At 37.4% G+C, this 27,311-nt stretch overlaps 4 protein-coding genes across 5 annotated transcripts; 2 read left to right on the top strand and 2 right to left on the bottom strand.

The window, feature by feature from the left end:
- Positions 1-3,311: 3,311 nt before the first annotated feature.
- On the top strand, positions 3,312-4,824 carry LOC103427587 (uncharacterized). The gene is made up of 2 exons (XM_008365645.4): positions 3,312-4,026; positions 4,118-4,824. The coding sequence occupies exons 1-2, from the start codon at positions 3,664-3,666 to the stop codon at positions 4,742-4,744; spliced, it is 990 nt and encodes a 329-aa protein (XP_008363867.1). The 5' UTR covers positions 3,312-3,663; the 3' UTR covers positions 4,745-4,824.
- A 2,201-nt stretch (positions 4,825-7,025) lies between these two features.
- On the bottom strand, positions 7,026-11,753 carry LOC103427588 (serine hydroxymethyltransferase 7-like). Of its 2 annotated transcripts, XM_008365647.4 has the most exons (5): positions 10,387-11,753; positions 9,157-9,559; positions 8,161-8,262; positions 7,595-7,840; positions 7,026-7,472 (listed from the first exon to the last, which is right to left on the bottom strand). In XM_008365647.4, the coding sequence occupies exons 1-4, from the start codon at positions 11,335-11,337 to the stop codon at positions 7,620-7,622; spliced, it is 1,677 nt and encodes a 558-aa protein (XP_008363869.3). In that variant the 5' UTR covers positions 11,338-11,753; the 3' UTR covers positions 7,026-7,472; positions 7,595-7,619. The 2 variants fall into 2 exon arrangements, with proteins under 2 accessions (XP_008363869.3, XP_070676719.1); XM_070820618.1 differs by having other exon boundaries at positions 7,026-7,840; positions 10,387-11,714.
- A 7,975-nt stretch (positions 11,754-19,728) lies between these two features.
- LOC103427586 (light-harvesting complex-like protein OHP1, chloroplastic) lies at positions 19,729-20,690 on the top strand. Its single transcript, XM_008365644.4, has 3 exons — positions 19,729-19,977; positions 20,260-20,382; positions 20,520-20,690. The coding sequence occupies exons 1-3, from the start codon at positions 19,834-19,836 to the stop codon at positions 20,586-20,588; spliced, it is 336 nt and encodes a 111-aa protein (XP_008363866.2). The 5' UTR covers positions 19,729-19,833; the 3' UTR covers positions 20,589-20,690.
- Positions 20,691-20,822: 132 nt separating this feature from the next.
- On the bottom strand, positions 20,823-24,054 carry LOC103427584 (uncharacterized). The gene is made up of 12 exons (XM_008365643.4): positions 23,767-24,054; positions 23,522-23,654; positions 23,229-23,302; positions 23,077-23,123; positions 22,856-23,000; positions 22,704-22,748; positions 22,424-22,628; positions 22,232-22,293; positions 22,027-22,127; positions 21,852-21,906; positions 21,725-21,772; positions 20,823-21,380 (listed from the first exon to the last, which is right to left on the bottom strand). Exons 1-12 carry the CDS (start codon positions 23,951-23,953, stop codon positions 21,202-21,204), a joined length of 1,281 nt encoding a protein of 426 aa, XP_008363865.2. The 5' UTR covers positions 23,954-24,054; the 3' UTR covers positions 20,823-21,201.
- Between the last annotated feature and the right edge of the window lie 3,257 nt (positions 24,055-27,311).

The following is a 27,311-nucleotide window of genomic DNA, read 5'->3' as shown; positions in this document are numbered from 1 at the left end:
TAATAATGTTTTATTTTCAACTCTTGGTATAGTTGACTATGTATAATGAAGAATAAACGCATGATCACTCTCACCTTTGAATTTGATACCAAAGCGACCAAAAGAACGAGATAGTTTGTATATATTTGATCTAAAGTGTGCCCTTTCTAACATGAATTTCTGGCTCCGCCACTGGGCTTAGGGCCCTACTAACTTAGGGCTCAGGATCTTATGCTTAATTTGACCTTAATGTGAGGTGAATATGCTCTTCAATTAATGACGTAGAAAAACTAAGAAGAAAAACGTTAGTAAGAAAATTAGAGAAAATTTTGTGTGTACTGATAGCACCATCATGTGGTATAATTAATTCTGGTAGCACCATCACGTGGTATAATTATTTTATATGTTATATTATGTGTAGGGGACATATTTGATATGTCTCACTTATACATTATATAATAAAAATAAATATGTGTTTTAATTTCAATAGTAGAAAAATTGAATGGATAAACATTATATCATATGTCACGACTTTTACCCTAAAAAAATGTAGGTACGTACACCCATAACAATTCCCTTGAGCACTGGTCCTAAGCTTCTACTTCACTTTCCAATGAAATCTCAAAAGACCAACATCCTCGTTTTTTTGTTTCCAAAAACACACGAGAACCCGAATAAAATAAAATCAAAGTAAACTGTCATATACCCCAACATAATTTTAGATTTCCTGGTCCCCCCTCCCCACATCAAGAAAGAACCCCATTATAAATAAATAAATAAATAAATATGAAATTACTATTAAATTTAAAGGAACTTTCGTAGTGCTTTGTAAAAGATAAACAAACATATACCTCACAACTTTAAACATATTTATAGCCGTAGATTGAGAGAAATTTTTATCTGTATCCGAATAAAAAGCGAAACTTCGCATATTACAATTACTTATTTATTGTAGTTATTTATTTATTGTAGTGCCAACTTGAACTTGATCTAACTTTTCACTTTACACGTTGAAATTTTACTCCATTTTGGCGGTATTTTGTCTATCATTCAGAAGCTGTCACATGGTCCTTTTCCATGTACACAACATCAACGTGTCGGCTTGTCTAGAGCATATTTTTGTTCATTACTATAAATTATAGTATATCGTGTATGTTCATTATATACATTTTTATTTTATACGTATCTTTTCATTTAATAATAGTTAATTTTTTTTCAAAATTAGAAAATGAACATTTAATATTAAAATTAACCATAATTAGTTGAAATGACACATATCAAACGATGAGATATATGATGAGCATACATCAGAATTCTGATGGTGAGCATACATCAGAATTATGATGGTGAGCAAAAATACTCCACTTCTCCAATGCAGGATTGGAGATGATAGTCTCCATAAGCTCTCTTTGTTGACTCTTCCAAGCTAAACATGATGATGCAGCAGCGACGGAGGAAGAAGACGAATGCATTCGATACGTTCTCGAAATTCCAGGAAATAAACCGCTTGATGCCATTGTCCTCACCACTCATCCTGCCTCCCCGCCAATTCACATATCATCTTAACATTGATTTTAATGTTGCTTCCACCCAAAACTCCAGAAATTTAAACTACAAATTAAAAGCTAGCATATGAGATATGTATCCAAACCTTGCTGTTTGCACTTCCTAAGAAACTTAAGAACTTTGAGATATGATTTACTATTTTGGGATCTTATTTCATAGTTTGAGTCCTTGATATCTTATGTATGAATCTTTATCTCGATTAAAAAAATAATAAAAAAATAAAAAAAAAACCCTCGCATATGAACAAACCCAGAAGCCACAGTTAGAAGATGGGGATTTTGGTTTTTTATTTTTTCATTTTTTTTAATTAATAAATAATTGAGACAGTTTGACCGAAATACCCATCTCATTTCTACCACGTGGAAGCCACTTCAGCAAATTTAAAAGAATAGAGTGAATACAAGTGGAGCAAAATCGAGCTGCAAAATAAAAAGTAGTGATAGTTTTATTTTTGAAAAAATGTGGAATTAAGTTTGAATTTCATAAATATTGCAAAAATATGCGTATTATAATATATGTAGATGATAACATATGGCAAGTGGTGTACAAACAATCTTTCGAGGGGACTGCAGCACCCATGCAGTTTGATCATTTCAAACTAAGATTTACATTCTCAGCCATTGGACAGGTCCTAAAGGAGTGCCAAATAAACGGCTGGGATTTAATTAATGGGGCATGAATCATGAAGAAGCATCATCAATTTTTGTCCCCAAAGAAAAACGATTAACAGAAACTATATATTAAAGGTAAATGTCGCCTAAAAAGACTGAGTATTTATGCATGGTAAGAAGGGTTTACAAATTACAAGACAATTACAATTACGACATATACAAGGGAAGGAACCTCATCATTCCATTTCCAGGTCAAGAAAGTCCCCCTCCTTTGTCAAAAAAAAAAAAAAAAAAATCAACAAAACAAGAGGTATCTAGGAAAAACGAAACCCACAGATTTCAATGGAATAGAGGGGAGGGGAGGGGGGGGGGGGAGGATTAAGGAGCCAAATCAGTAGCTCAGAAAAAAAAATCAACAAAACAAGAAGTATCTAGGAAAAACGAAACCCACAGATTTCAATGGGATAGAGGGGAGGGGGGATTAAGGAGCCAAATCAGTAGCTCGAGGAAGAAAAGTAGGAAGGAAGAAGCCAAAGAACATCAAATCAAGAGTATTGGAAGGACTAGAAGTTGTACAAGTAGAATTAGAAACACTTTACAACCCAATAACCTCATTCCAATCAAATTTGTAAAGCGCGTTTATTTTCTTCTTTTACACATTTCTGTTTAACTTTTACATTGAAATTAAATATATTAAAGATGAATTATGAGATAGAAATAAACTAAGATAGTCATAAGAAAAAAAAAATAGATATGCAAAACTCATTTCTCAATTCGTAAGCATACCCACATGCCCCCTTGTCTCTCTACTTCGTGCAAAAGATTTATATGGGATGGGTTAACATCCATATGGCATCCTGATTCAATAATGCAATATCATGTCTAAGTTTCTCTTTACACCACAATTTATTATTAAACTAAATCGTCACGATAGCAATAAATAAGTTTTATGTAAGTAATAACCCTACTTAACACCCTCTATTTCGTAAAACAACGTGTGGGACCAGAGTGAGGCCGAGTAGAACTCAAATGCAATGAGTCTTGCTTGCTTGTAAGAGCTATCATACATATGACGTGTTTAGACCGTCCTACTGAATATTTCCTCCTCCACCTCCTTTTATGCGTATAAAAGCTAATGAAAATTTCTTGCTCGTTGTATACGTCTCTCTCTCAATCCACAAATACACATTACATTACCTTTTTGGGTTTTTTTTAGGCTAATTTTTAATTTTTCACACATCGTTTCATCCCATTAAAAGCTTAAACGATGAAAACGGCATATTACCATTCATCCTTTTCCCCTCCTTAGGAAACACCCATCATTGCTCCCAACAATAACAATCGTTTTCAACCTTAGAAACCTGAGCTTCTTCTTCTTCTAAGATTCTCCCTCCTTCCCACAATCCCATTTCATACCTCAACTCCTTCCTCATCTCATCGTTTAAATTCAAATACCACCCTCTCTTTTTACTCCGCACCAAAAGAATTGAAGAAAACAAACTAAAAAATGGATGATCCTTCCCCCACCAACTCTGTCAATGGCTTCTACTCCTTTCTGGCTCGTGGGATGGACGATCTCGAAAGGGTCTATCTTTCGAACAACTTCATGTCAATCCAATTCCTCCAAAGGTCTCTTACCCTTCTTCGATCTTTCCACTCCCAGCTGACCCTTCTCGTCCAAAAGCTCCATCTGCCTGTTGGGGACAAGTGGCTTGACGAGTACATGGACGAAAGCTCCAAGCTTTGGGAAGCCTGCCATGTCCTCAAGTCCGCCGTCTCCGCCATGGAGAATTATTATACTTCCGGCCTCACCATCACCTCCACTCTCCTCGACTCTCACCACCATCTCAATCCTCAGCTCTCCCGCCAGGTGGGTCTTCAATTCTGATCACAATCTTTAAACTTCTTTCAAAATTTAGATCAATTTTTGGGTGACTTATCAGTTCTGTCATTTCGAACAGGTGGTGCGCACGATTTCTCGGTGCCGACGGGAGGCGTTTGGATTGGAGGAAGAGAACAGAGCGCTGATGGAGACGAGAATCCAACCACTCTCACTGAAATTCGACGAAAGGGTCGCCGTCGAATCGAAGCTTAATGGGTTCAGCGGATTCAGGGGAGTCCTGTACGCAATGAGAAACGTGAGCTCTCTGCTTCTCATGATCTTGCTGTACGGACTGGTCTTCTGCTCGCTAGAGGACTCAACCTTTTGCAAGGAAGGAGACTACGACTACGAAGGTTGCTTGATCTTCGGATCACCGTTCATGATATCAACGGCCAGACTGCAGCAGCGGGTGGCGGCGGAGATCGGGCAGATGAGCGAGAGGCCTGGGATTCTGATGTGGGAGTTCAGGCGGTCAAAGGCGGCGATGGAGGAGCTGAGAGGTAAACTGGAAGAGAGGAGGAGCCCACAGCAGGGAGTGATGGATTGGGAGAGTGAGAGTGGGATTGGAGAGAGAGTGGAGAATTTGAGAGAGTGTTTTGGGGTGTTGAATTCTGGTTCTGAGAATATTGTGAGCCAACTTGATGATTTGTTTGATGAAATTGTTGAGGGGAGGAAGAAGCTCTTGGACTTTTGCAGTCATAGGTAAAAAAAAAAAAAAAAAAAAAACCCAATAGTGTTGAGTTAAAAAAACTTATTGGAAAAGAAAATTTTACTTTCGAAGAAAAATGTCTTTTCTTACTTGTCACTTTCTCTCTCGTGTCTTCTATTTTGTTCCAGTAGTTACTAGTTGAACACTAGTTACTAGTTCAACTGGGCGTAGATAAGTTTGTTGTAACATCGGGTTCTTTTTTTTACGCTCAAATTTGAATATCTTCTTTTTATAATTTAGACAAAATTATGATCGAATATCCTCAAATCGAAAAAAAACAAGAAAAAGTTACTAGTTGCAAATATGTGACTTTTCTCTAGATTAAAGTGTTTTAGAGCAACTTTGAACGTCGACTTGTAAAACATTGTTCATTATTAGTTATTATAGTTGAATCCAAGAATAGCTTTTATTGTATTTAGTATTTTTTTGCAAGTGAGGAATTGTCTAGTAGGAATTTTAGCTTTAAATTATTACGTTTCAGATTCAAATCTCTCTTTTTCATGATATACATCAAAATTAGAATTTCGCTAGTATTAAAAAAACCGTCAGTATAAAAAAAATAAAGAAATGCAATTATGGGTTGAGAAGACCTAGTGCTTAATCCAATTGAGGACTATTTTTCTTCAAATATTAATTACAAGAACACAAAAAGAAGAAAAAGTGAAAGTAAAAAAGGATTGGGTGAACGAAAAGATGAAAAAGAATGGATTGGAAGCTTATTGTCATTATCTTTTAGACTTGAGGGCACAATCAAAATCCTATTTATGCAAACTTTTTAGCTGATATAAAAAACAAAGAAAAGGAAATATTAATTATCAGGGTGTATGATTCTTTTGAAAAGATTTCTCTCTTGTAATTGTTGGTGCCTTTCATGAAAATATCTTCTTTTTTTTCAGGTACCAACAAATATTGAGTGTCGTTTCGCAATTGATCGTTAGAGTTGATCTAGCAACTTAAATTTAAAGATCAATAACAGTCGGACCCGATCCAACGGTTGAAAAAATACTGGCTCTTAGTGCTTGTAGGTAATCAAGAAAAATCGCTTTCATGAAGTACGAGAGTTGGTGGTTAGTTGTTTTAGTAAATGAGTAATGATTCCTGTTGTGAAGGAATGATGAAAAAGGAAAGCTTAAGACCGTAGTCTGATTCTTTGGTTGCTTTAAGGTCAAAAAAGCCCCTTCTTTTGATCATAATTAAGAAGCTTTTATCTGATTCGGTTCACTTTGAAGGCAATGGTGCTCATGATGAAACCTTCTCATAACATTCTGATAACTTATATGAGCTTCAGGTTTCCTTTGTAACCACCGGAACTTCTTTGTAGTGCTCGATCTATGCTTCATTTCAAAGGAAATCTCGGAACGGCTTTATTTCATTATATTTCATATATATCCTAATTCCATTCGTTTAAAATCCTTCTTCTTCCTAGTGTAGGATAACCCCAAGAGGTTGCGGTTTTTTTTTCTTTGTTTTTTTTCTAGTAATTGGGGCCTCCCTTCACTACCCCCATGGGGATGGTCTACAAGGTTCATAACTATTCATTTTACTACATGACCATTCTTCTTCCTACACGTCCCTTTTTAACCTTTCAAACCAACCACATTACAAGAAAAACTTGCCAATCACCGATTAGTCGATAGACACATAATTATATAAACTAAATCACGTATTCTCTCGTATAATTCTTTGAGTCTAAGATTTAGGGGTTAATTTTGTCAAAGCTCAAGATTTTGATATTGGGTGTCATAACTCTTTCGCGAGAAAGACTTCCAAACGATCAGTTAGTCTCGTAGTAACTGAGGATAGAAATATAATTGTATACAACAAGTGACATAACCGTATCCCATGCTTTTTGTCCCTTGCCGGAAATTCATGTCTTGCCTCCCTTGAAGGAGTCCATAGTAAGTAAAATCAATTAAAAATTGGGGAAAGCAAACAACCAAAAACACACCATCAATTACAATGAACCTTTTTCTTTTACATGACGACAATATATTAAAAGGACTTGAAAACTTTAAATTTAACGATAAGAACAAAATAAAAGGTAAAATAAATAATACCAGGATTGACTTTTTAGTGTAAAAATATGATTTTTCGTTTAAATCAGTACCGCGGACTTTTCGTTAAAACTCTCTATATTAAACCACTCCAATTTACAAAAAGAGAATGAAAATTTGACTGCAAAGAGACAGGCCCATTATCCTCATCAATTGGCCTAAACACACATGCAATTATTATGATCCTTTGGACCTTTGCAAGAAGGAAAAAATAAAGGCTGTCCTTGAAAGAAAGGTACTGCTTGAGATTCCCGCTTCTTTCACACAAGGCATGATACAACTGCAGAATGTTGAATACGACCAGATAAATGTAGGGTACATAAAAGAGTAAAATGCTGCACATAAACTTTCGTTACATTAACAAGAAGCCCCCTGTTCCGCAATAGGCTGCTCGGGAACAAAACTCCTCTTCCATACCGGTGTATGGTTTTAAATTCCGATTCCCGAATAACCAAACGGACCTGTAGAGGTTCGGCATCTCCAAGTTCCAACTAGATGAACGAACAATAGCTAACAAAAGAGACCAAACTCAATACTTTTAGTTACACCTTCACAAAGATGTAGACAATTAAAATTCGCTATAATCTATACAAAAACCACAAAGAAATTGTCAGGCAGAGACGTGGGACAAGGACTACTTCTGATAATCGGCAACATATTTTCTGGTATTCCTGTGTAATTTACACGAAACTAATCAGAACACAGAACAGGCGGTCAAAAAATAAGAATCGTGTATGGTTACCACGAAAGCAAGGCGTAAGCCACAGAAGCAAAGATAATAAGCTGCACATACAAGAACGATGTCACGTGTTTGAATATCAATCATATCCTGGCATTTCAAACTGGTACGCAAATTTTTCAACCCGATTTCTGAGCTCAACAATATCTTTGTTGTTCTGGAGACCTTGCATAAAATCTTTCTGAAATTTTCCATGTTCCCTCTGAACAGAAGCAGTGATCTGAGCAGCCCTTAGAAGAAAGTCTGCAATTGTCTCAAAATCGGTCTCCACACAACCTCTTGTCGTCATAGCAGGAGTACCTGAAAAAACGAACAGGCATAAGGAAGCTTAATATCCATACATAATACAGCAAAACATATTTTGGAAAACAGATAAGCTGAGATACGAAATTGCTCCACCATTGAATAATGAAAAGAAAAATGCGCTGTGAGGCAAGTTGGCTGAGTAATTTATTACATCACTAGACAGAAGGAAAAACAAAGACAAAAGGCAATCTGTACGAAATGACTTTAAAAAAATTGGGACTTCCGTTAGATCCTGATGTCCACATTTCAAAAGAACTCAAGCAGCCAAATGGCAGAAAATAAAAGATCAAATTCAAATGACAAAGCCTGCTTACCAATTCTCACTCCCCGAAGAGAAAGAGCACCATTATCACCAAATATAGCAGTTTTATTGAGAGTGATGTCGGCCAACTCGCAGACCTTTTCAAAGTTCTTACCTATAACATTTAAATTGTACACAGGAAAGAGGGTTAGATAGTGAAGTACAAAATTAGACCTTAAGAAATTAAAATTATACAAGACTGCAAGTTTAACCAAAGTGAAAGAAATAAAGAAAGGGTAGGAAAAAGATATGAACCCCAACTATCATCCAAATTTGGGATTAAACTAGCTAATAATTAAAACTGTACAGAAAGTGAGAGGATATCAAGTCCCCACAACAATTTCAGAAATTATGCAAAGTAATTAAGGATCCCAGAACATAACTGCTTAAAGCGGTGATCCATCAAATGTAGCTTCCCTAAGCAGCCTTGACCACCCTAAACTGCCAGGTTGGTGTTTCTAACCTAGAAGCTCTGTAGACATTTTCCTTTCTCTCTATTTTGAAATTATCAATGACCAGAAGTTCACCATTGAACTTTGTAAAAACATATTTAAGTTGTTCTTACAGAAAATCACCTTCTGTGTTTGGAATATAAAAGCAATCATGTGATAAAAAGGTGAAAAGATGTAGGGCAAACAGATTGCAAATGCTGCAAATAAACTAGAGCAGCAGAGTGGCTTTGGAGCCCCCAAAGCAACCTCTTTAAGAAATTAGTTGGGTTGTTAATGTGAGCCCAACGCACTAACATGCGCCAGGAATAAAACCTCTCCCGTGGAATACCACACTGCCCCTTCCTTAAGAGGGAAGCGCCCGGCCTTGGGCATGTTTTTGCTTACAATCTAATGCCAACATGAACATGTATGTAAACTTGGATTTTTACCTAACTATAAAAAACCAATTCGACTAAAATGAGAACAGAACTGGAAAGTTAAACAGTAGATGTTCTCTACATGGAAATATAATTTCATAATCCACCATGTGTAAATTGGGCTGATTAACATTATAATACCTGTTATACCAAGACCAGTCAGATCCCAAAGCAGCAAGTGATTATCGGTACCCCCAGTCACCAATCTGCATTTTCTTCTTAACAAAGCATTAGCCAAGGCCTGTGCATTTCTCTTCACCTGGTTCATGTATGCTTTATACTCTGGAGTAGCTACTTGTTTTAAGGCGATGGCAAGAGCAGCAATATAATTGTTGTGAGGACCTCCTTGTAGGGAGGGGAAAACGGCAAAGTTTATCTTTTCCTCTAAATCATAATTGTTACTACCCTCATCAGTATGATGTACACCTTGCTTCCTTAATTTTGTGCCTTTTCTGTAAAAAATAATACCTCCTCTAGGACCCCGGAGACTTTTGTGCGTTGTTGACGTAACAATATCACAATAATCAAACGGGCTTGCACATTCCTGTAATGAATAGTAGCTGGTAAGTAACAAAATATATAGCAGATATACCTTTTTTCAACTAGGAAAATATATAGCAGATATACCTTTTTTCAACTGATATAAGTATGGCCTAATAAATATCTCGATCCTGTAGTTATCTAATGATGCTAGAAAGTCAACATAAAGTCCACTAGACCGCTGTATAGCCAGCAAAAGAACTATTTGCATGCTATTACACAATTGTTTATGAATAAACAGCTCAACCAAAATACTTAAAGATAAAATACCGTTTAGGTATCAGTTTTGAACCAAGAGATTGTGATATATATCTCTATGAATCAATTCATTATCTATTTCATTTTGTCAATAAGAATGTAAAATGGTGCAGCCCATGTTGTTATTTTGCAGCTCAACTTATGAGCATTAAAAAGATGGTCCACTATATTGCCAAGTAAGAGAGGGGACTCTAAAAGTACCCTGCTCTCCTACAACAGCCACTCAGCCAGTCTATAGCTTAGTGAATAAATTGATATAAAACAGTAATAATAGCATCACACATGTACAGAAACAGGTAACAAATTCAGCAACTTGCTAATTGTGGTCCACACAAAACACCAAATCACAGCTCTAGGAACTTTCCGAAGATTGGCATTCTCCTTCGGCCCACATGATATGATATCTTAGTATATCAGTCAAAATATTTGCGTTCTCCTTCTTCCCACAAGTTCAAGACATATATGCTATGAAGCAATAATAATAGCGCCGCGCATGTATAGAAATAGCTAACAGACTTGAGAAACTTAACAAAATAAATAAATGGGAGAGAGTTAAGATATCAAATTTCAAACCTTGGCTGCCACAAGACCGCTAATATGAGCCATGTCACACATCAACACAGCTCCGCATTTATCTGCAATATGCCTAAACCTGGCATAATCCCACTCCCTGGGGTATGAGCTACCACCGCAAATAAGTATCTTGGGACGATAATCAACCGCCCTCTCCTCAAGCTTATCAAAATCAATGTACCCTGTTTGCGGATTTACCTTGTAAGGGAAACTATCAAAGAATATCGAGGCAGCCGTTACCTTCTTCCCACCTGAAGTATAATACCCATGACTCATATGCCCTCCCGAAGGCGAATCCAAGCCCATAATCCTATCATTTGGGAGCAAAAGACCGGTGTAGACTGCGATATTCGCAGAGGTACAAGAATAAGGCTGGACATTGACACCCCATTTCTCAGGATCAAGACCAAAAGCTGCCAATGCGCGTTCATGACATAGCAATTCAATCTGATCAATATGCTGATTGCCCGTGTAGTATCTCGCTCCGGGCATACCCTCGGAGTACTTGTTCGTCAAGTGGCTGCCAAGAGCTTCCATCACAGCTCTGCACACAAAATTCTCAGAAGCAACCAATTCAATACCTTTGAACTGCCGAAGTTTTTCCTTCTCCATAATTTCATGGACCTCCGGGTCCGCAACCGAAAGGGGCTGGTTCCCCCAAGACCGAACAGCGGCCCGCCTCGCCTCCAGCCCAGCCGATTCAACCGCCAAGCACTTTGACGGGTTCGGGTTCACTCCGAACCCATCCCGCTGTCTTTTCAGGCAGATAGAGTGCCCCAAGAGATTGAACTTCTCGTCCTCTTCGCGATCATCCCCATTCTCAACCCTAATCTTATCTCCTTTCTGGTCGAGCAATTGCAGCGGAACGGATTGGATTGAATTCGACGAGCTCGTACTCTGATGCGAACTAAACCCTAGAGAGAGGCCCGGCTGAGTCTCCGTGAGCCCCATAACCAACGAAAAACCCCCAAAATTCTCAAAATTTCCGGTCAAAATTGGTCAGAAAGTATCGAGATGCTATCGATGCAACCGAATTTAGGTGTAGCAACAGCAACAGTAGCAGCGACAACAGCGTCTGAAGAAGCTACAGCGACAGATACGAACCGTCGATGATTGGCCGGACGTCGCTGATGAAGAAGCAGAGGGTTCCATGTACAAACCCTAAAGCTTGTGAGAAATTGGCCAGCAAGTTCCAGAGAGGAGGAGAGAGAGGGGGGGGGGGGTGCTTTTTGTGGGTATATAAAAAAACTGAAGCGGCGAAAAAGAAGCAGCAAATCGTTGATTAATTCAATTAATTGGTTCGGGAGGATGAACCTGGATGTAAAAAAGGAAGGTTCGTTAGTTTTAAGGGACTTATAGTTTGACCTATTTTCACTATAGTCCCTCGTCATTTTTATTTTGACGATTTTAGCCGTGCAGTTTTGTTTTCTGGCAACGAAGTTCTACGTGTTACGTTGCAAAGGAATGAGTACCATTCTTGTTCATGTTATTTGAAGGTACGATCTATATGAGATAACCAAGAAGATCAATTGATTATCCCACATCCAATATTTGTAGTCATTTGTTTGTTCTTGTACCTATTCATTCTCATCTTCGTACCAAATAAGTAAATTTGATCTAATCTATCGAGTTTTTTTTTTCGCTTTTAAGAGGAATTAGACAAGATGATCTTTTATCTTTTTTTAATACAAGGGATATATTAGTAATCTTAAGTTCGACTCTTATGAATAACAAGTCCGATATCGATTATTATGGTAGATATATTTACACTATTTTTTTATTTAAACGAGGTAGATATATTTACACTAAGGGGGCGTTTGTTGCGCCGGACTGTCTCGGACTGGACTAGCTGCAGGGACTAAGCTGGACTGGCTTAGACTAGACTAAGCTGGACTAACTTAGTGAAGCGTTTGGTGCAGTGTCGGACTAAGAAGCAGGATAATAAAAACAGTACTGTTCATCAGATTTGTGTTTGCTTACACTAGGACTACAAATTTTTGCCATTGTGTAATAAAGTAATGCTACAAATGTCATGAGAAGATACTTGTGTAATAGAGTAATCCTAAACTTTATGCAATAAAATCGAACATTAACTAATGATAGTTTTCTTGGATTATAGAGTTTAAGAAAACGGAACTCATATTAGATATTTGTCTGAAGCAAGTAAAATTGCCATAGAAAATGTCACTTAAGTTCTTCACGTGCATGATATATGGTGTTCTGGTTCTCTGTTGGGTGAAGATGACTAGGATCCAATGGTGGTAGGGTTTTGAAGGAAGGGGAAACGTGAGTACTAATACTTTGGTTTCAAGAATCCTCCAAGTGTACCCAACAAACCTTGCTCAAAAGAAAAGAAAATAGAAAAGCATGGTAATTAAACAGGCTATAAGGGGCCGTCTCTTTTTCCATGTGGCATAATTCATAGCTGACTAGATTAACAAGCAAGAGCAAGTACATAAGAAGATCTCCATAATTTACAAAATACCAGTGAACTATAGTATACCATTCAAAAGTAGATCTCCATAATTTACAAACTCCTAGTTAACATTAGCCAAAATACTTCATAGTGGAAAGCTAAGTTATAAGTCATAACCTAAGATTGTACGATTAATAAAATACATCCATATCAAAAGACACCACATAATATACTCATCCGCTTGCTTTGTCGCTTAAAAGCCTTTGGACAAACACTTTCTTGAGTTCCGGTTTGATTGCCCTGAACACTCCCACATTTTTTAGTTTATCCAAAATAAGAGACAATGCATCAATTTGATCCATAGGAGAAAGACCCATTTCTTCAAGTTCGTTAGCTATGTCACTATGATCTGCAGTACCTTGAACTAAAGCTTTAGTTACCATTTGCATCCTCTTCCCACTTTCAACATAAAATTCTTTCAGTCCACTGATAATTGCCTCGGTTCCATCACTTGAACTTCCCACACCTCTTTTCCTCTTTCGTTGGCTATTTTCAGATGGGATGCTTTGTTGGCTTTGTTCGTTCATTGAAGAAACAAAATTTTCACCTCCAATATCACTTGCACCAACTTGATCATGACTTTGTTCCTCCACCATTTCAGCAGGGGTTTCGGCTACATTACCTGTAGCCCGATCTTTTCCAAATATATATGCGAATCGATCATACAGTGGAAAAGGTTTGCTTCTCCATCCATCGGCTTCTTTATTTTTCTAAGATTATATCAACATAGCAAAACTAAAATTGAGCATGTGTAACAAATAAAGCAGCAAGAACAAAACTAATGTATAAATAAAATAGGATATGAACCTGCACATAAGTTTGCCATGCGTCATCACTATCAACTTCAACGCACTTTTTGACATCATTCCATGCAAATCCACTTGTGTTTATCATGTCAACGACCATACTATATGTTTTTTTCCATTTCTTCAACTTTGACTCAATATGTGGAGTTGCCTTTATATTGGAATGAGGATATAAAACATTGACAGCTTTCGCTATTTCAATCAAAGTACCTTGTTTGAAAGCACCGGTGTCACACCGTTGCTTCCGAGCAACAAAATCCTCAAGAACGGATAGTAATACTTCTTCCTCAAATGCTTCCCATTTACGCCTTCTTCCTTTTGGCTCTTGAGTAGCATTCAAAATATTGTCTTTATCCATACCTAAACAAAAAATATTTGAATGTACTAAAATACAATACAAATAATCAATTTGCATAATATCCAATTAATTTGCATATCATCCAATCAATAAAAAAATTTTAACATTCACTGATGAGCAATTTAATAATTATGCTAATATCCAACAAATGCATGATAAAAAGGAATACTAAAATAAAATGTTATCATTAACACATATAGCTAGTTCGGTTGCTGGTTCCTAATTGCTCTCCATTCATTATACATTTCCTGAGCCATGGCATTCCTCTTTGCAGTCCACTGGTCAGATGTTTCAACACTACCAACATATTCACCTTCTTCTGTATTTTGTCCATCTTGTATTATTGGCAAATTTTCCAGTGGATCTACAGACATCTCTTGCCTAATAAGATTGTGTAGTAGGCAACAAGCGGTAATTATTCGACCTTGTGTCCTTATCGGATAGAAAGATGGACTTCTTAGTATCGACCACCTTCCTTTTAGCAAGCCAAAACAACGTTCAATTAAATTCCTTGCCTTAGAATGCTTCATGTTAAAATACTCTTCCTTATTAGAAGGCGTTCGTCCCTCCCATTCAGATAAATGATAAGGTATTCCTCTATAGGGTGCAAGGAATCCTTCACCATTTGTATAACCACCATCTACAAGGTAATAATAACCTAATAAAAAAAAACGTTATTAGTGTTTTGTAGTTGACAAACAAAACTAAACCTAACTTACAAAGTTGAGACTAACTAATACTCTTACTCGTTGGTACCTTAAAACCATTAGGCCTAGTAATTGTATCATGTAGCACTCTAGAGTCTGATGCGGAACCCTCCCAACGCGGAAACACATATATGAACTGCATATCGCCTGAACACACACCTAACACATTAGTTGCGACTCGACCCTTTCTTGTTCGGTATCTTGGTTTGTCAATTTCATGTACATGCACATCAATGTGTGTTCCATCTATTGCTCCTAAGCAATTCTGAAAAAAAAAAAAAATTAAGCTTTTGTTAATTTATACAAAGGGAATGAAGAGTTAAAGCTTAGGGAAAATGAAAAAAAATTATCATACCTTAAAACATCGCCACCTAGGATCTGTAGAATCAATAGGCACAGGCTGAGGGACTTTTAGTAGGATACCTTGTAATCGCAAAATTCCTTGCAATACGCTATTGAAATACCTACTTATAGTCTCTCCCGACCTATAAAATCTACCGCCAATACTACGATTCTTAGTATGATGTGCTAGTATTTGTAAAGTCATACACACCTGCTCCTCTACAGACACCAAACCATCAGTTTTTACCCTCCCATCTTGACGAAGTAAGTCACATAATATGGCAAAAGTCCTTCTATCCATTCTCAATTCGTTGACACATTCAATATCAGTATTCCCTATTATACCATTTAGATAACATAAACTAATCTCTCGTCTAACAAGTGAACGATTAGTCAAAGTGGGTCGTTCAACATGTCTCTGTTTGGCCCTTAGCATCATCACCACAAGAATCGTACAAATGCAAATTGTCTCTAAATGAGACATCTCTAACAATAAGATCAATAAAAGCTTCATTCGATCCATATCTATCCAAACAAAAAAAAAAAGGAAAATTAAATAAGGACATTATATATGTAATATTTACTGTTATTAAGGGTGATGGAAATGAAGTGATTATGATACGAAATGAACTAGATCAAAATAAACGGTATACAAAGAATTCTGAAAAAAGTAACTGCATTAACAGCCCAAAAACTAAACAGCCAAGTCACAATTAATGTTGGATCAACAAAAAAAAAAACCAGTCAAGTCACAATTGCTAGGCATTGCATGTTAAAAGGGAAATTAAATGACACCTGTGAAGCGGTAGTCTTAGCCTTATCCTTCCGTTTATGCTCCTCTTCTCTGCAACCAACAACCACAAAATATTGCAGTTCAGCATACAAAACATTCACATTGTAATATCATGGTTATAAACTAAATACACACACACACTTACAGAGCACACACACACACTTCCAGTGCAGAATACACACACACACACACAGACACCAACTAAAGATACACACACACATACACACACACTCACAGACCAACTAAAGATACACACACACAGAAACACACCAACTAAACACACCAACTAAACTCACAGACCACAAAAAAAACATCCATTCTAGTTCAAGATCAAAAGATGAGCAATTAAGTAAGGACAAACAAAATAGTTCAAACCGGACACTAATCTTTTGAGTGAAACTCAACCGCAACATTAGAATATAAGCAGAGAGATTGTTGCAGGGAGAACTTCCAGTTGGAACAAAAATTCTAGACCAACCCTACCCCCTTCCCTGCCTTACCCTCTCTCGCTCCCCCCCCCACGTTAATGAGTACACATATACACACACACATATACAGTACACAAACACACACACACACAGTACACACACACACACGCAGTACACAAACACACACACACACCCCCCACGTTAATGAGTACACACAAACACACACACACACAGAGTACACACACACACACTTCCAGTGCAGTACACAAACACACACACACAGTACACACACACACACATACACAGAAATTAGATACACACACAGTACACACACACACAGGCAGTACACAAACACACACACACAGAAATTACACACACACACAGTACACACACACACACATAGAAATTAGACACACATACAGTACACACACACAGGCAGTACACAAACACACACACACACCCCCCACGTTAATGAGTACACACAAACACACACACACACACAGTACACACACACACACACTTCCAGTGCAGTACACAAACACACACACACACACACATACACAGAAATTAGACACACACACACACATACACAGAAATTAGACACACACACACAGGCAGTACACAAACACACACACAGTACACACACACACACAGTACACACACACACACATACACAGAAATTAGACACACACACACAATACACACACACACACAGGCAGTACACAAAAACACACACAGAGTACACACACACAGTACACACACACATACACAGAAATTACACACACACAGGCAGTACACAAACACACACACACACACCCCCCACGTTAATAAGTACACACAAACACACACATACACACACAGAAATTACACACACACACACACAGTACACACACACACACACACTTCCAGTGCAGTACACAAACACACACACACAGAAATGACACACACACAGTACACACACACACATACACAGAAATTACACACACACACACAGGCAGTACACAAACACACACACACACACACCCCCCACGTTAATGAGTACACACAAACACACACACACACACACACTCACAGAAATTACACACAGATACACACACAGAAACACACCAACTAAACACACCAACTAAACTCACAGACCACATAAAAAACATCCATTCTAGTTCAAGATCAAAAGATGAGCAATTAAGTAAGGACAAAAATAGTTCAAACCGGACACTAATCTTTTGAATGAAACTTAACCGCAACATTAGAATATAAGCAGAGAGATTGTTGCAGGGAGGACTTCCAGTTGGAACAAAAATTCTAGACCAACCCTACCTCTTTCCCTGCCTCACCCTCTCTCGCTCCCCCCCCCCCCACATTAATGAGTACACACATACACACACACACACAGTACACAAACACACACACACAGTAATGAGTACACACAAACACACACACACCCCCCCCCCCACGTTAATGAGTACACAACCACACACACACACAGAGAAATTACACAAACACAGAGTACACACACAGAGAGAGTACACAAACACACACACAAAGTACACAAACACACACACACACCCCCTACGTTAATGAGTACACACAAACACACACACACACACATACACAGAAATTACACACACACACACACAGAGTAATGAGTACAGACACACACATACACTTCTGCACTAACTCATCAATTCATCCTAATTTGGCAGATAAAAACATACAGTGAAATAGGTGTTTGGAGAGAGTATGCTTGGAGACGAGGATTTTTGGTAATGACATACACATAAATTACACACACACACACACACACACACACACACAGAGTACACTAACACACACACACACACGCAGACACACACACGCACAGAGTACTCCCATTGTTGAAACCCCAATTTTTAAAAATCGAAAACAACATGTGGGTAGGACTTCCAAGTTTTACAACTTTGACATCCTAAATTCCCAAGTTCCATCTCATCTTATGAAAAGCCCAAATTCTAATTTCAATTTCACCTAAATATCAAAACCCTAATTTATTCAAGTGCAGATCTCTATGATTAAAAAATTATCAAACCCAAAACAACAAAATCAAATAAAGCTCAGTAAAATTACCATCTGCAACACAAATACATGAAATTAATAGAAGAATCGAAGTTTACCATACAAATGAGGGCGAGCAGATGCAGAGATCCGAAGACGTAGAGATGAGGGTGAGGAGGACGAAGATGAGGGAGCACGGCAAGGACGACGTTGAGGGAACGTAGAGATGAGGACGAAGGGCTTCGACTGGACGAAGGGACGACGCAGAAAATCTCTCGGTTTTCTCTGGCTTACGAATCCGCCCGATTTTAGGGTTGCTCGTTAAGAACGGCTAAGGAGGCAGTTAGTCCAAGCAAGTCCGGGTTAAGCTCATTAAAGCTAATCCGGATGCACACCAAACGTCGGACTATAGTCTAGTCCAGTCCAAGCCCTCTTAATCTTGTCAAACAAACGTGCCCTAAAGGTTAAGGGATCTGGACTATGAGGGGTGGAGTATTTGGGCTAAGTTACACAATGAGCATGTCATTTTAATTTAGCATCACACTGGTAATCCACAGTAGTCAAATCTAGGACTTTTAACTTATAAATATTTAAGTAAAGATGAATATCATTAGATTATAGTACCAAGTAACATTAAATTAGCTAACTTATAAATCTAAGCATCAAGTTGAAATTTTGTCTTCCTAAAGGGTTTCAAAATTTCGACTCTCTACTTTATACATTATTGCCTCATTTTTCGCACATGCTACTTATTGGACTCAAAATACTCTCTATATTGAATAAATTTTTTGAAACTTGACCTTGTATGAAGAAAATAAATTTGAAATTTGAGGAAAAAAAAATAAAAACTCAACCATGCATGTCAAGTTGCCAACCGTCATTCCTACCACCGTTGTAGGACCTACCACCATCAATACTAGAACATTAGCTAACCACTCTCATTTATATAACAATGACTCTAAATATACATTAAATTCCACATTTAAATTTCATTGTATTATTGAGTTGGGCAAAAGACAAATTTCACTATTTTTAGAAAATAAAATTTCATTCTTTTAAATTCTATCATTTTAAAATTCTCTAATAATCTTAAATTTTCTCATCGATACGCAGCATAATTAAGTTTTGCTACGTCCTCTCATTGCCATCATCCTAATACCTCTCCTCATGATAAGATCAAGAGGCATGGGTAAAGAAGATACATATATATATATATATATATATATATATATATATATATATATATGGGAATATTATATATGTGTGTGTCTGTTAAATAACTTATAGTTCATGAAATGTGACCCATAACAACTCATTGTTGGTCCCAGCGTAAATCGATGTCAATTCATACCCCACAAAACACAAAAGAATTATATGGACGTGGAAAGTTATTTGCCAATCGTTCTGTGTAGATAAGGATGGCAAAAGAAGCCATAGCTTGAGAGCATGACATATATCACAACCAAAACAACACTTTTAAATTAAATAAAAAAAGAAAGTAAAAACATGGCAACTTCATGTACCATACTTTCATCTTCTCTCCTCCCCACTAGGGTTCTAACAGCAAATCCTCAAACCCAGCAACTCCACCCAGTTCCCAGGAGGCGTCCCAGCTCCTTCAGAGTTCAAGCTGCCAAACTTCCTGCTGGGGTACGTTCTTTGGCCGGAAATGCTTCTTTAAAAAGCACTTTTGTAATTACAAGCATGTTCATATTTTTAATAGAAATGAACCGTTTTTTTTTTCTTTCTCTAATTATTGTCAGAAGCGGTTTTGGTGATCTGAGAGTTTAAAAGCGCTTTCCAAACAGGCCATCCATTTGTTCATTTGTTTTCTCTCATGACGTTGTAATTTGTATGAATTTTTAGAACTTTTTGCATAAAGTATGGTTGTGAAAAGGTGGATTAATCATTAATATGGATCAAAATTTGCAGGTGGTGGTGCCAAAAGTAGAGCCAAAACTTAAGGCCCCTTTAGCTGGATTCACCAGGACTGCAGAAATATGGAATTCTAGAGCTTGTATGATTGGACTTATCGGAACCTTCATTGTGGAACTGGTAAAATTCTTCTTTTGGGTTTTCATGGTCTAGTATTGATACTTCGACCTTACAGCCAGTCGAAAAAGTGCAGTTAACGTCACTGTAGAACGACCGCTTTTGGCTGATATGTTTAATTTTGGTTTCATAATTTCCAGATATTGAACAAGGGAATACTGCAGTTGATCGGAGTGGAGATTGGAAAAGGCCTTGATATTCCTCTGTGATCGTTAAATTTGGCTGTGTTGAGGTCTTTATTTGTAACAAGCACCTGTACCAATCTGCATTTTGCAATTCATCTAAGTGGGTAATTCTGTTTTGTACCTCAATTAATTTGTGTGAAGATCTGACTCTTGTAATATAGGACACTTCTGATATTCTTCACTTTTTACGTCCAACCCGACGACGTTGTCTTCATGATCTCCGGTCAATCCACGTCGTAAAATCTTCAATGCTTCTGGTTTAGGTCAGTCGAAACTCACACTTGTTCCTCATTAAAATGAAGTCGAATCTCCGTCAACTCAACAGAAGTTTATTCGACAATAAGCATAAGGTATCCAACTCCGATGGCAAATCTATTTCCGAGGGCTTGTTCATCTCACCTATGGCCACCTAAGATACCTCTTGCATTATCCGAAAATAGGTACACATAACGGTGTACATTCATGCCATGATGTCACATGGCGTAACGATATGCTTGGTCCAATTCTTCTCTTAGTTGCTGCATCCTTAACGCCTGCAAAGGACATATGACGGAATGCGAGCAAGTCTCCTCATTCTTTGTGATGTACACCACCAGAAAACCTCCAACTGCGACTGCAAGTTTTTGAAATGGCGTCATTACAGGACCCTGCTGATTCGAGCATCTATAATTGGAACTGCTGAACTAGTATTAGATATGTCCAGTGCTTCAGCCAATGACATCCGGCGGTTCCTCCATGCAGCCTCCGCCCAACCCTTCGCTTTTTCACCTTGATCCTTTCGGTTCTGTTGGACACAAAGCACTTCGGCATACCCGCCTACACAATCAATTAACTATATCAATGCAGATAAACTGGTTAGAATGTTTAGATTAAAAAGTCAGCAGGTCATACAGCTGCAGCCATATAGGCCATTACAGGTTTCCAAATATCCAGACAGAGACCTATTCTACTTGAATGTATACTCATTTTACAGTATAAGCCACACCAGTCAGGTGCAGGAAACATTGCTTAGATTTGAGCAACCGGAAACTGGTTAACATGTATGGAATAAGGCCCAGTCGTTTTAACAAATCAAGGCTGATTTTCGAAAAATGGTCATTGCTCGGGTATAATATTGAGTATGCTCATGTTGAGGAAACATTTGGATGTTTAGCCATTACCTCTTGCAAGGGCCACTATATCACTTCTATCTACATTTGCTTCGGTACCTACACAACCCAATAAAGGGCAATAAGCAATTATTACCCGCTCTCATATGAAGAAATTTATGGCACAGTTAACACATACCTTCTGTGTCCAATGGTGGGGCTTTCAGCAACTCTATTGCCCTTCTATAAAGTCCCTGTCATTTTTATTTTTCGGGGTGGAAGGGGGAAGAATAAGCCATAGAATATAGTAGCAAGAAAATGAAAGCTTCCTAAGTTGAGAAATATAGCAGACAAAGAAATATGTAAGTTCTAACCTCTTGAATCAAAAGAGCACTAGAATGCTCTAGCATTGCTTTACGTCGAAACATGAGAGCTATGCAGGTTAAAACAACACCAACCCTGGGGTGATGAGAACCTACACAAAAATCAAGGAACCAAAAGGAGGCCAACATATCAATAGATAAAAATTATGAGAATTCTACAGCACTCTGAAACAAAAGTTATGCCAAAGAAACACACCAAAACGTTCCTCTGTTATCGTTAAAGCCTTAGTCAATATCTCCTCCGCATCAGCAAAGTTTCTAAAAGAACAAGATTTATTCTCTCGATCATTCTAAACAGGAAAAAGAGAGAGAGAGAGAGAGAGAGAGAGAGAGAGAGAGAGAGAGAGAGAGAGAAAGACTCAAGCCTCAACAGTAGTCAGGAACTTACCCCAAATGAGCCTCAAGTTGTCCCAAAGCACACATGGCCCCTAAGGAAACTTCCTCTGCTGACATATTACAGGCTGCTAATGCATTTGAGTTACCAAGCTCTTCATTCTTTGAACCCCCTTGAATAACATTCTGGTAGACATCCTTCGCCAATGAAAAGTTCTGTGTTGCATGCAAGAATTCTCCATAGGATAAAGCAGTACTACCTAAAATAGCTATCAGTTAATCATCTCATATGTCTTAGACGCGATGACAATCATGACTTGAAAGATGAACGTCACCGGTGATTGCCCGGTTGTCCTTAAGTCCTTGAAAGAACGACTCAGCTGCACAGAACCTAAATTCAGAAATTTCTTTTTCTTTCCTGACTCTCAGCAGTGTACTAGTTGAAGCAAATGTATATAAATAGCCAAAGGCTAGCTTTCAACTGTACCTGATGCAGCATTACCATGGACAAGTTCAACAAGCCCTTTTACTGCTCTAGCGCGAGCATTTATAAAATCTCCACTATTAGATTCAGGCTCATTCTTCACCAACAGTTCTAAGCATTTATCTGCGAGCACTGATGAAGTATCATCCTATATAGGGAGAATCATGTACATATTCAAGCTATAAAAGAACACCAGAAAACATTTTTCTTTTGTGTCGACTTACCTGCTCTAACTCTAAGTGAAGTCCGACAAGAGCCTCCAAGGCCGCAACTTTAGCGAAACCCAATACGGTTTATTAGTCAATAGATCAGTCTATTAAGGCAAAACTTTAAAAAATAAATACAGAAAAAATGTAAAACAATAAAATAACCTTACCCCTTACACCAAATGAAGAGCTGGTTAAATCTTGAACCTTTTGCAGTTTCTCCATTGCTTCATCAAAATTTCCTCTGAAAAATTTGAATTTCATTAATATGAGTTTCATATTCCATCAAACCGATAACTTAAATAGGTTATCTAATCACCCAAAACAAGCAAACTTGGCTAGAGCGGATGTGCCCCCTATGCACCCGAGTTCTAATCACCCTCTCAGCTATTTAAAATAGTTTAAAGTATAACATCGCTAGTGCGCAAATCAAAGAAAAACACCAAGAAGATTAAAAAGAAACCTTTCAGATGATAAAGTGGACATGGCCAATAACACCATTCCCCTTGAATTATCACCAGCAGAGTCTTGCCCTTCACTCGTCTGAGTCGAAAGGCACTGTTCCAGTACAAGCAGACCTTGCGCATACGATTCATCTACACTTCCCACAACCCAAATTTCAAATTAATATGATTTCAATTTCATATTTATAAACAAATTAATAAAAAAGGAAATTCAAAAAATGAGAGGACCGGATTGTAAAAGGACCTGATTTCTGAGACCTGGCGTGAGAGAGGGCGTAGTTGATCATCTGAAGAGCAACAGGGTTGGCGTTTGAGCCGTTGATCCCGCCGTGGACTAGTCTGAACAGCGGTGATCGTATGGAGGGCCCAAGCTTGGCGGTTCGAGCGACAGTGGCGGCAGAGCCTGATAGCTTAATTGCGGTGGGAATCATCGTGGTTCCTGCGATTTCTCTTCCTGAATTGGATTATCCAAAAACCCTAACTTGGAACGCAAAGGGGTTTTAGAGTAGTCGGACTAAGAGAAAAAGAAATATTGGAAATATCCCAAATTTTTATATCTTCATTTTCATTTAGAATTTAATTTTTTTTGTATAATCAATCAATATGGATCCTCCTGACCACGAAATCCAGGTTATTTAAATTTAATCTAATGGCTCCAAACAGGGGATCCTCTAAAAGTTATCATAATTGCAACTATTGGATTAAATTTGAACGACCCGGATTTCGTGATCAGGAGATCCTCATCCTGAGCTTAGAAGAGGATCCTCTTCTCGATATCATCATCTTATATATCTTTATATATATATATATATATATATATATATAAAAGAGGTATTCATCAATTTATCTCTTGAACTTGTAAGGATCGACCAATTTCCCCCCAACTCTCATAATTAGTCAATTTCCCCCCTCAACTCTCATAATTAGTTAATTTGCACCCTACTGTTAATTTTTTTAATTTTCCATCTATTCTTCTGTTAAGTAGGTATCCGCATGACTGCCTTTAAAGGGCAAAGAAGTCATTTTCCCTACACCTTCTATCTTCTTCCTTTTCTTCGAACTTTCTTTTCTTCTTCCCTTTTCTCCGAGCCGAGCCCGTGACTGTCGCCAACACCTCCATCGTCCGCTGTTTGCAGCCTAGTCCATTGGATATGCTGCTTTTGTTGATTGCAACTGCCCACACCCCGTCGCCTCCTCCCTCAGCCTCATCTACCTCTGGTAAGGTGTTGAGAAACCTACTTAACGGAAAATGACAGTAGAGTGCAAATTGACTTTTTTTGCCTTTCAAAGGCAGTCATGTGGATACCTACTTTAACGGAAGAATAGATGGAAAATTAAAAAAAAATTAACAATAGGGTGCAAATTGATTAATTATGAGAGTTGAGGAGGGAAATTGGCCAAAATTAAAGTTGAGTGGAGGGGGGAATTGACTAATTATGAGAGCTGAGGAGTGAAATTGGTCAATCCTTACAAGTTCAGGGGGTAAATTGATGAATACCTCTATATATAAAGCCAACACAAAAAGTGAATAGTGCTTTTGGTGCCACCAAGCTTCAACAAAAATATTTGGACAAAAATGCCCCCAAGACAAAAAACTTCAAAGGCATTCCAAAATAATGCATCAAATAAGGTAGAGACATTTTCGTTATTTGAACAGTTTTTTTTTTAATAACTAATTTTTTGTGCTTTTTAAAAAAAAAAAATTAGTATCTCAGAATAGGTTAGTAATAACGTGATTCAATTTTTCTACTTTTAAACATGTTCAAAATATCTTAAGAGGCTTGTAATGCTGGTTATAAAATAGGTCTGTCGCACGCGGATAATAATGTAATTAAATTAATTGTCAAATGATTTTTTTTTTAACAAACGATATTATCTACACTAAGGGAAAAATGTGAGCTTAGCTTTACAATGGGCTAGCAATAATGTGATTCAATCAGTTGTTCATTAAATATTATTTTCTCTATTTTTAAACACAAAATGATTTTTGACTGCACGATGTACAATGAACTGACACAATTCACGGATCTCCAAGATCCTTACAAAGAGGATTTGGTGAGGATCTGGATTCTTCTTATCAATTGCAATTTTAGTTTTCACATTACCTATTGCAATTTTAACTTGATATTTTTAAATGAATGGTTTTGATACTAAGAAAACTTTATTACTTCAAGGAATACTAAATAATTAATAATTTAATAATTTATCGAGTAATTTATAAGAAAACAAGTTTTGGTGCAATAGAAATGTTGCTCTTTTCCTTTGTGATTGAAAGGTACATGTTCAAGTCATGAAAACAATTTTTTTTTTTTTTTTTTTTTGTGGAAGAAACTAGGAATGAAATACCAGGGCAAAGATGCCAGAACGTACACGGAAGCCTACATCAAGGCAAGCTAACACAAACATAGCAGTAAACCAGAGCAGAGGGTTTCAATAAGGAGGACGCTGCAACAAAGCAAGCGTCGCCCCCTACCCTGTCAAAACAAATTAATGTGGACACGGCAAGCCATCATTGTTCAGAACATGTACCAAAGAAGATGGGGGGTCAATCGACCCAGATAACATCACACATATCCTGATTGTTTGTCGACGCAAGAGAGTCTGCCGCAACATTGGCTGATCTTGGAACCCAAGACCAGCGACAGTTCTGAAAAGTCTTCCCCAGCTCCTTGACTCTCACCAAAGTTGGAAAGGCCTCCCAGGAACCATTCTACATCGAACCAGTGAGGCATGAAATAGATTCTAAGGAGTCAGATTAAAAAACCACATATGTAAGACCCCAAAAGGAGCCCACCTCACAACCCCGAAGCAGCGCATAAGCCTCCGCCAAGGCAGCACAAGAAGCTGCAATAGCATATCTCGCAGCTGTAAAGAACTCCCCCACACCCTAAACCCTAAACAGTTTCTTTGTAAAGCAAGAGTAAACTCATCTTATATATAAAGCCAACACAAAAGGTGAATAGTGCTTTTGGTGACAAAAAACTTCAAAGGCATCACAAAATAATGCATCACAAAATAATGCATCAAATAAGGCAGAAGCATTTTCGTCATTTTAACAGTGCTTTTTTTTTATAATTATTTTTTTTGTGTTTTTTTTTAATTAGTACCTCACAATGGGGTACCAATAATGTGATTCAATTTCTCTATTTTTAAACACGTTCAAAACATCTTAATAAGCGTGTAATGCCGGTTATAAAAAATGTCTTTTGCACGCAAATAATAATGTGATTAAATTAATTGTTAAATGATTGTTTTTTATTTTATTTTTAACAAACGATATTATCTACACTAAGGGAAAGGGGATAGGTTTTGCCTCACAATGGGTTGGTAATAATGTGATTCAATCAATTGTTTATTAAATATTATTTTCTCTATTTTTAAACACGTTCAAAACATCTTAAGAGGTGTGTAATGCCGGTTATAAAAAAAGTCTTTCGCACGCAGATAATAATATGATTAAATTAGCTATCAATTGATTTCATTTTTTTTAACAAACGATACTAAGGAGGATGAGGTAGGCTTAGCCTCACAATGGGCTAGCAATAATATGATTCAGTCAATTGCTTATTAAATATTACTTTTTCTATTCTTAATGTAAATTTTATAGAGACCAATTTTATATGTGAATTCTGTTGCTTTAATTAGTTTATGAGGGGTTTATTTTAGCATGATCTAAGATTATTTATTTACTTCAAATATTTGACTTTCCTTTTGTCAATTTATGCATATAAATATATTTAAAACGTGTAAGTCACGCGTAGCACGCTGTGATTCAAAAAATGCATTATG

This window comes from Malus domestica, chromosome 04 (assembly GCF_042453785.1).
Source record: "Malus domestica chromosome 04, GDT2T_hap1".
Taxonomy (NCBI): domain Eukaryota; kingdom Viridiplantae; phylum Streptophyta; class Magnoliopsida; order Rosales; family Rosaceae; genus Malus; species Malus domestica.
This window is presented reverse-complemented; position numbering and strand designations above follow the sequence as displayed.